Raw genomic sequence first — 10,230 nt, forward strand, 5'->3', positions numbered from 1 at the left:
TTCTACAAAAGGAACAGACCATGCTGATGCCTCTCCTGTAAGATAGGAAATTAAAAATGCAACCTTTGCTGTTCCTGTAGGAAATGCTTCCGGTCTACATAAATAATGCAATTCACATTGCATTAAAAATGTCTTTAATTTCCTGTGGTCTCCACTAAATCTTTCGGGTGGCGCTAATGGAGTGGATACTAAAGATATTCCTGGTGCCAAATTAATGTCTTTCTTCTCTTTTACTTCATATGTTGGCCATTTAACACCTAACTCTGGATACAAAACTGGTGGTTCTTTATCAATTATTTCTTTAGTCTTAGAGGTTCCAGGAGTCTCTGACCTATGCACATAACTGTTTAACTCTTCCATTCTAACTCCTAAATTAATTGTCTCGCTTTTCGCTAACTTTAACTCCTCTTTAATTTCCATTAACATCTTTCCTATGGCCCCCAAGCTTAACTCTGACTCTGGATCCATCATCACTCGGGCAAGATTCAAATACGTGGGCCTTTCATTCTGTCAGACTCTGTCTTTATCTTCTTGCAGGAGTGATGCTGGCCCACCAGACCCCCTTGATATGCCAGCTCAACAATCCTTAATAATTAAAATTACCAAACCGGCAAACCCAAGGGGAAAGGGGAATAGAGGATAAAATAACAACTGCAGATCTTCACTGGCTCTCAAGACACTGGACACTGGCTCCCTAATTCTTGGTTTTCAGCTACTCTGACTCCGTAGATGGTTTTTCTTTAGTGCTGAATTGATTTAGTTTTCATCACTATGCTGTGTCTGTGAAAATCTAAACACAAGAATATACGGTTAATAATACTCTACTCTGAATATTATATATATATATATATTTAATTTTAAACCATATTTTCTCTTTTACCACCTGCTGCCTATGCTATATTGCTGATAGGCATCAATTTTATGATACACTTTTCATTAAGTCTTCAAATATTATATAATATTTCAATGTTCATAAAACTTTGGTAGATTTTTTCTTGACTTAAGTGTTGCTGACAATCTGAATTGAAATTGCTTTGACGAAATAGTTCAATTATAGTTCTTAAAATTCATGAAATAATTAAAGTTCTTCTTTGTAGAAACTTCCAGCTTTCTTATTTATTGTAATTCTTGAGGAATAATGTATCCGTGTGTAATTTTATTCAACTCTGTAGACTTCTCAAGTTCTTTAGATAAAGGATAACTATTAAGCACTGAGAACAAAAAAATATAACTTGTCTGCAGGACGCGACGTTACGCGCAAACAGAACGAAGTACAGAAAAATAAAGACACGAAGCAAAAAATAGAACCGCGCCCTAATACATACTGGTAACACGGAAAAAACGCTCCGCAATATTAACTCAGCAATAGAAAACTAGAACACTGAGTATTATAGAGTTTTAAAACAACGTCCACTACGTCACTAGAAACGACTAGTCGCCAAACCAGGAAGTAAATCCATACTATCGGGACGCACGCAACAGACGCAGGCGGGTCCCTTACTCTAACTAAACATTACCGTTTACTCAAATATAAACGAGTCGCACGTGTTACAAGAAAATACTGCGAAAATGATGCAGAATACACGCGCAACTCCTAAGAAAACAGAATCGAAAATAAACACTACTGAAATTCGAACTCTAAAAAAAAAAATTAAAATAAAACCTACGCAATACAATACGCGAACACGAAGTCGCGAGAAAAAATAAACGCAATGTTAAATTTCGTTCTCCAAACTTGCGCAGTGCAAATAATAGTTATTTTCAAATAATAAACCAAAATGCTGATATTACAGTTTCTTTGTTAATAACTCATAGTTGAGTTCAGTCAAAAAGATGAACTTTTCAGATTGAAAGACTTAGCTTGCTTCATCTGTAAATATTCTTGTATATAATGATGACTTCTTCTTGAAGATTTCTTTCTGTAGAGTTTTCATCTAGGATTTACTCAATAAGGGATTCTAAAACTTCTTAAAACTAAATATCTAGGGAGCTATAGTATCAACAACCTTTCTCTTTGGGAACTGGAATGAAAGGCAGTTTAGAATCTTGGTGAAAGTTCTAAGTTAACTCACAGCACTCTTCCACCAATCACTATTAAGAAACAGAGCCACCATTTTGACTTGGGAAATTAGGCACTTCCTGCATATTTAAACATTAAGGAAATTCAGGTAAATAATAAGATGTTAAATTCAGAACACACACTCAAACATCACTCTTACACATATATGTAATGATGAAATTTCTTAAATGAGAATTTTCTAGTGTAATGTCTTTTTAACAATGTGGAAATATGCCATGGAATCCTGACAGTATACAACAATTTTTTGTGACAGAATATGGAACTGTCAAAATCCTCCTGAAATATCTATTTATTTTGGTTATATTAGATTTGTGCCACACAACTCTATTATGTTGGGCGTTAAGGAGTACCGGTACATCATAAATAAGGTCCTCACCCACGCTTTCCAACATCTCAATTGAGACAGTTAACATCTTGTGATCACTTTCCATAGAGTCAATCAGAGAGAATCTATCAATGAGTGCCAATGTTTTTGTACAGACGAAAATATAATCTATAGTGGATTTCCACTTCCCGCTTGACCATGTTGTAGTATCTCCTAATCCCTCCATTAAATCATTTGCACATCTCATCCCCCAGCATCCAAGAAACTGGGCCCATAGGTTCCCTTGAGCAAGTTTTCTCGAGTCCCACCCTTTATTTTTGGACAGGCTCCCGAGTTCCCTACTACCTTCCTCTTCATTGCAGATTTCTGAATTGAAATCTCCGCATAGTATGTAATAGAGCTCATTGTCCAATTCAAGGCATTCATCGATAGTAAAGCCAATCGACTCAATAGAAGACTTTAGGTCCCTTCCTGGTTGCCAGTATATGTTGATAATTAGTAAATGCTTCCCGGCGCCCTTCCCGTCCACCTTTACAAGTACCCCTATACAGCCACTATTTATTCGAAAATTCTTTATGATGTTAAGATTAACATTGTTCTTAATGGCAATTAGTAGGCCCCCCGCAGGTCTACCTAATGATTGTTTTAAGGCTAATTCTTGAAAGGTGGTATAGCCATATAAGGATATGACATTTACTGCCCATGTTTCCTGGATGGCTAATATGGAGTGGTTCAGCAAATCCGAGCAAACTTTACTTGAGTTTAGTAGGGGGTGAGATCCTCTTGAGTTCCATGCTATGCTGGACAACAAGTCCAGCAAAGCAATGCTTTAGTTGGAATTTTTCAATGCCTGTATCTTTCCCAAGGATTCCTTTAGAGACTCTGCCAGCATTTTGAGTTCTGCCACTTCATTTAGGACTTTCCCAGGAAGAGTGTTATACCCCTCTATATTGTTCTCATATGGCCATAAGGAATGTCCCAGTTTTTCCCCGGCCCCGTGAGGTTCTATACCTTTACTGAAATCCACTATATCGTACCCGTATCTTTGTAGGGCTGCCACTTCTACCATCACAAGTTCATAAGTTGTCCTTGAGTAGAAAACGATTCTCACACAATCGTATCTTGTGGGGTGGATAAAATCAACGAGCTTGATGTTCCCCGATGTTATTAGGGAGAGGCGTGGAATTTCATTGAACAGGAGGAGAATTCTCCCTCGATGTAATGATGGCGGCCCTCCTACTGTAAGGACAAAGTTCAGCATTACGCTAGGATCTTCAATGAACTTTGGTTCCCTCCAGTGTCTATTATCTTCGGGCCAAACCCCTTCAGACATAATATTAGGTTCTTCCCACTTTATTTGTTTATCAGATTCCCACTTATTCCCGTCCCCCCTTCGGGTTATAGGCGGGATGGCGGGCTCATTATTAGGGTCTCTTATTCTTTCCCTGTCTTTGTCCTGATTCCACAAGTCAAATTTTTCTCTGATTTTGTCTTCAAATTCCTTATCTCCAAAACCCAGGATACGGCCACCCTCACCAATGTTAACCGGCTTGTGAACAGTCACCGGCATCCTTACTGGCTCCACTTCCTGATTTGTTACAATATCAATCGCCTTAGTCCGACTTTCCATTTCAGGAGTCTTTTCTTCCTGGGGGGTTTGAGATTTGATTACTTCTGTATCCATGGCAGAAATTACCCTCCCCTGTTTATTTACCTCATGCTCGCGGTCCAACTGCGACATCAGGATCGATAAAGAAGTGCCATGTTTGGGTGGATGTTGGAGGAGTTTAAGGAGAGCTTCCTGGACCAGGTTTTTTATGTCCACACTAGGGACCAGGGAATGCACCTTTACATTTGTCTCCCTCTCATCACTTACTCTTGCTTCTTCACCCCCCTCTTTCAGATCAGTAGTACAGGGAGTCTCTGTCTCCTTGCTCAAGGAGGCTTTGTCTATTTTTCCATTTACACTCAGGGTACTTTCTTTATTTTTAGTATTAAAGAATTGTTGGATGCTTCGCTTATCTTTAATTGCTTCACTTTTAATCAAGTTTGATGTGTTTGGTTCAATTTTGTTTTTTTTACATGGTTCATTTTTTTGATTTTTTTGGGGGGAATTTGGAATAGTACCTTTATGATTCATGGCCTCTGATAAAGTATTTGGGGCTTCCCCAAACTCGGGCCTCATGGGGTCTACCACGACCGATTTCGACTGGTTATCCTCCATCCCCTTTACTGGCGTGCCTAAGGCTACCTTTACCTCGAGGGCCAACTTGCTTTCCTCATTTAATTGAGTAAAATCAAAGATTCCCACTTCCTCTGAGAGGGCACAGATGTCTTTGATATTTGCAGTAGAGTTTTTTATTTTTGTAGCCGGTTGGTTTTGTGTTTTCTTGATTTTCATTTCTTTAGCAACACCCTCACTCTTTGTTCTTCTTTTAAGTGCCCTTGCTCTCATTTTTTTTTCTCTACGGGATATAACATGCACATAAGGGGGGTCTGTCTCTGGGTTTAGATCTTTGTTCTGGGAATGATTTAGGTCATTATTTATGACCGCCTCCTCCTCCATTACTTTCAGTAATGTGGAAGGGCTATCAGGTTTGTTCCCAATGCTTGAATCAAGAGTGTTTATGTCTGGATTTCCATTAGGTTTCGGGATGTTAACCCTGGAGGCTTCCACCAGTTTGATTTTTTCGGAGTTAATTAATATGAGTCTCAACAATTTCTGTATTTATCCCGCCTTGTTTTCTAGTGAAGGGTGGATTTCCCCAAAACCAGAGGCAGTTTTATTCAAATCTAAGTTTTCGATAGGCGGTTTGCAATTTAGCCAGGGCTTTGTGGGGTTACACATTTCCTCATTCATGCCGTTTGTTACCACCTCTTCTGTTTGAGACCCTACTTCATTTTTCAGCATTTGTTCTTTTGGACATTGTGGTGTAGAGTAGATGCTTTGGGCATGTACAAATCCCTCCAATCTACTAAGTTTTTTGGAGCACTCAGACAACATATTTCTCAGTTCTTGAATGTCCCCATGGGTTCTTTCATGCCCTTTATCCAAGAGGTTCAGAATCCAAGTAAGGACAGGAAATTATTCTATTTTTGATTCATACTCCTCCACCGAGGGTTCTTTTTCCAACTCATTGGGTGACGGTTCCCTAAAATCATGTTTTTGGGGGATGACAGGTATGGTAGGGATTGAACATGAATGGGATCCTGCACAGGGTGCTCCCATGTTAATAGGACTAAACATACCACTTGCTCCCTTTTAGTGGATGCACCTCTGGGCACACTTTCTCCTCCGGTCTATCCATCGGGGGTTTGTGAAGGTGAACATTGTCAAGGCCAAACCCCCCTACCCTTACTGGTGTTGAGGAGGCAATTGACAGTCTTACCCTTCTATCCAGTTCCGCTGAGATCACGGGGGCAAGGAGGGATGTGTCCTGATGTAATGTAACTGGTGGTGAATTGTCCAGATTTAGTACAGACGGTCTTACTGGGGGGTCAGGATCATTCTGATTATTGTAATTGTAGGCCTCAGGATCGATTATACTGTTAGAACTTTCCATACATGCTCTTGGGGAAGTTCCCCCTGGATTCGGAAGCGGGGAGAAATCGATGCTACTCAAATCCCATTTTGCTGCCGCCTCCTCTCTGTTTTTCATTTAATTCACTTGTACTCATTTTCCCATCAAATGATACAGTTGTCGAGGAGTTAAGAATGCCTGATGGGTTTGGAAATACGAAGGTCCACAGGCAATTGGGGTGGGTTTTTCCCTTGTTTATTACTTTTTTTTGAGTACCCACCCAGCATAGGTATTGTCCCACTCCGTAGGATTCCTACCATGCTCTGGGGTGGGCGGTACAAGGTAACATGATACCTCTAGAGTATTAAATATGTTATTCTTTTGCCCATAAAGTTAATACCAGGTTAACAGTCTCAGCATCAGCACATACCTCCCTTTTACTTGTCCCAGTTACAACTACTGCAGCTATAACACTGTGAAGGTGTGACAGCAATAATTTTCACTGCTACTGCTGACAGCCAGTCACCACAGAAAACCTAGTTCTAACTGGGTGAGGATATGACAGGATATCAGCATTAAGGTAGGAACCAACTTCCCACGACAAGTCTTCTACGTGCCGTGCAGAAACAGCCTGTAAATCGCTATCCTGACAGTATGTATAGATTTCCACCCACGCAACATACCCCCCCACTAGAAACGAATAGGGTATTTTAACAAATGTTTAGTTTTTCCAGTTTCTCAAGTAATGTTGTCAAAAACAATTACCTGAGAAGTTCAGTGTATAGGCTTTTTACAAAGAGCCCCCGCGCCCCGCGCCGCACACCGCAAACAGTAAACAGTACTTGCGTGCGCTGGGGGAGGTGGTTTTATTCAAAAGGCCAACGTGCACGCCTCAGGGGCGGGATTAGCAGTTTTGAGTCCTTTGAGTGACAGAGAGGAGGAAAAAAACAGAGAGAAAGAAAAGAAAGATTACTCTCTAGCCGGTGCAATATGTGAAGTCCCCCCCCCCCCTTTACAACCCGTGGTTGGCAACTTGCTCAACACAACTTAACAACCCGTGTTGGCAACTAGCTCAACACAACTTAACAGCCCGTGTTTGGCAATGTGCACATTCAGTCACCTTTTACTATGTTAGAGGGCCAGGCAGTGCAGTGTTGCAGTGAAGTACGTCCTCCCGGCAGTGCAGTGTTGCAGTGAAGTACGTCCTCCCTATGGACGAACCGCAAGTCAGTAAGTGAAGTTGATTGCGCAGGCAGCAGCGCGAGTGCCACGGAGTCAGTCCTCCCTCCAGTAAACAGTACTTGGTGTACTTGCTGGGTACTTGCTTCTGCTCATATAACAGTAGGTAACACCGGCTTTCATTGCGTAACACGCATCAATGTAGGGTAATATGTTCTGGTTTCCAACGAATACATGAAATGGTCCCCCATTAGTGCCTTTTCATGCACGCAACTTTTTTACGTAGATCATGTGATGACATATATGAGAGTTACGTGATGACATCAGAAGTTATTTACCACTTCATGAACAGAAATAAAGCTGCACCTGGTGCATCACGGCGCCCTTTTGGCGAGGAGACGCATTATGCTTTCCATATGCAAGTAGGACTGCACGGTTTCACTGTTGTGGCATCGGCACATGTTACTGATTCATGAATGGTGTGCCCACAGAAGGAACCTTTCAAACACTAGAGATGCCTCCTTCACATTGCTGTCTTGTTATTCATAAATATGTGTAATCAGGGTTCGCACTTGCTAATGATCGCATGTTTGGGTTCACTTGAAATGCAGTTGACAAGGGGCACAGGGCCATACATTGGTTCCCAAAGAGGAAGCACACTTCCATGTCCCCATCTGGTTCTCAGAAGTGTTCTCTCTCTGCAGGAGCGGACTATGGACAAATCTCAGAGGAGACCTGGACTTACCTGTTTACGCTGTATGGAGGAGGGCCGGAGATCGCCATCAGACAGAGCGTGGCCCAATTGCACGAGCCTGAGACGCTGCACGGAGAGCAGAAGATTGAGGCCGAGACCAGGGCGCTGTGACCTTGCATGTAAGTGGCGGTAAGTTAAGAACGCACATGCTGTGTGCGGAGTTCATAGCCACTGAATATGTACTCTTACTTTACAGGCCCCGTGGGATAGGCCGGCCTTTTGCCAGGAAATCACTGTTTGCACCTCCGAAGATTGCAGCCCCTCTTCAGCACTTTCAAAGCTCTCTGTGTACAGACAGCGCCCTCCCTCATCTGTTCCTTGTTCGGAGGTGGAATGTTACACAAAGAGCACGTATTTATTTGAGCGCCATTGGATCTTTGATTTACGAAAGTCTATGTTAATATAATGAGTAATGTATATTTTTTCAAAAAAACGGCTTTGGGGAAGGTTTTTATGAAGGTCCTGTGTCCTTTGTTCTCTGCGCTTTGAGAAGGGTCATAGCCCTGCAAGGTGGCCATCATTTCTCTCGTGGGTTGCAGGTCTTACCAGGAACTGTGCAGGTAGTTTGATGACCTCAGAATAGCTGCAGTGGCAAGAAATAAACTATATTTCTAAAAAGCATCCGGCCAAAAGGCTCTTCTGTGCAGGGGGGTCCGCTAAGATTTCAATGAAAGGGAGCACTCTGCTGCTTCTGGAGTCTGGGAGCATTGAGTGCCGAGATGAGTGATGAATGTGGTGGATGGGCTGGGGGGGGGTCCTGTACAGAGCCAATAGTACACCCCCCTTACAGCTTCTCTATTGCCCACCCAGCCTTGAAGAACGGGTCAGCCAGGGGATAGGTAGTAGCTTTGGGTGCAATACAGTCTGGCTCAGCTTTGCTGGTGATTGATCTGCTCAAACAAATTCAGTGAATTCAAAATAAGTGCAGGTTGAGGCCATGGATCCGTCACCAGTCACGCTGTTCCGGCGCCACCGCTTGTGTGGCGGAGAGGCACTGTACCTATTTAGTGTGTTCATGGCAGGGACACCCATTGTTCAATGTGTCAGCTTGCTTTCTGGGACCATGCCGGTCTGCGAGATGTTCGAAAGGTTGGCAGGGGATCTGCTGGGGCTAGCACAGAGGCCAGCCATCTTTAGCAAAGCTTGCGACCTTGGAGCAGTTGGGCATCAGGGCTGCAGTAGCCATGTGCTTCAGAGAGTTTGTAATTTAAACTTCAGAAGCAGTCTCTTGTTGGGCTGCTTGTCCAGTCACACACACCTTCCCTTGCAGGCTGTGTTGCTGCTCTGCAGTATTTGTGCATACCCTCACATCAGATGAATCCTGGCTGGAACGATAGCATGGGTGAGAGTGGGGGCTGGGATGGAGATGCTTAGATGAGGAAATAGAACAGTGCCCCTGCTCCGCCGATCATTTCATTCTCTCCAATGTGCGGCACATGGCTTCTTATTGGGGAGCTATCTCAGAATGTTGCCTTACATTGTGTAAATGTCAGGACCGTCCCTTTTTCTTTCTATGAAATGACGAGAGTGCCTGTTCTTTGTTGAGGACTATTTTGCTGTTACGGTGTTCTCTGCTTCAGATGCTTGGTTTGTAGGCACATGCACCCCGTCAAAGCACATAACTGCACACTTCAGGTGCACTATAAAATAAACAACTCTCTACAGCCAAATGTGCATTTCTCCTACACATCAAGGCAGTGAATGTACTCTGCTTTGCAGAAAAACAACCATGAACTGAATGACCTACCTATAGCACGCACGCTGAGGGAGAACCCGTGCAGTGCGGACACCTGCACTGCACCCCTATCCATCGGCCACATACATTGCTTCACCTCACTGCATGTGCATCCTGGCCACACATTCTGGAACACGTGCACCCACGTCTCAGAGGTGCCAGACTAGATGCACCCAGTGAGCTGTGGCACCTTATTATAGATTTGGTTAATAGAAGGGGTGGGGCTTCAATGAGCTGTTGGTCTGCATGTGCCTGCACCATGAAGATGTTGTATCGATAACTTTGTACAGATTGCAAAACATTGTGGTGTTGACAGTCGAGACATCCTATACTGAAACTGTATTTAAATAAAAACATGAACATTGAGTGGTGGAAACCCCCTTTACTTCCTGTGCCTCCTCTCTCTGCTGTTGGTGGAATGTGGAACCTGATTGATGAGTGCCTTTCTCAAAACGCCATGTGCCCGAGTTGTATGGCTCAGTAACTTCATTTACACTTGTCTCAGTCTGCCCATCGTGCAAAAGACCTGTGTCTTTCAACCTACAAGCAGCACTAACTTTAAGTGCATGCATGTGCAAAATATTACCAGTCGCAGCCTGATGGTTGGGTTTTTGAGGTGAATGGAATTTCTGTACT

At 42.9% G+C, this 10,230-nt stretch overlaps 1 protein-coding gene across 4 annotated transcripts in view; it reads left to right on the forward strand.

The window, feature by feature from the left end:
* USP20 (ubiquitin specific peptidase 20) overlaps positions 1-9,960 on the forward strand; it is a 587,649-nt gene extending 577,689 nt beyond the window's left edge. For 3 of the 4 annotated variants that reach the window (XM_069609235.1, XM_069609238.1, XM_069609239.1), the window contains exons 24-25: positions 7,810-7,978; positions 8,056-8,480. In XM_069609235.1, coding sequence (XP_069465336.1) covers positions 7,810-7,970 — 161 coding nt within the window. In that variant the 3' untranslated portion in view covers positions 7,971-7,978; positions 8,056-8,480. Of the gene's footprint in view, positions 1-7,809; positions 7,979-8,055 lie in introns of all 4 variants that reach the window. The other variant, XM_069609236.1, reaches the window with a different exon arrangement.
* Positions 9,961-10,230: the final 270 nt, after the last annotated feature.

Source organism: Ambystoma mexicanum, chromosome 8, assembly GCF_040938575.1.
Source record: "Ambystoma mexicanum isolate Mex_15411 chromosome 8, UKY_AmexF1_1, whole genome shotgun sequence".
NCBI lineage: Eukaryota > Metazoa > Chordata > Amphibia > Caudata > Ambystomatidae > Ambystoma > Ambystoma mexicanum.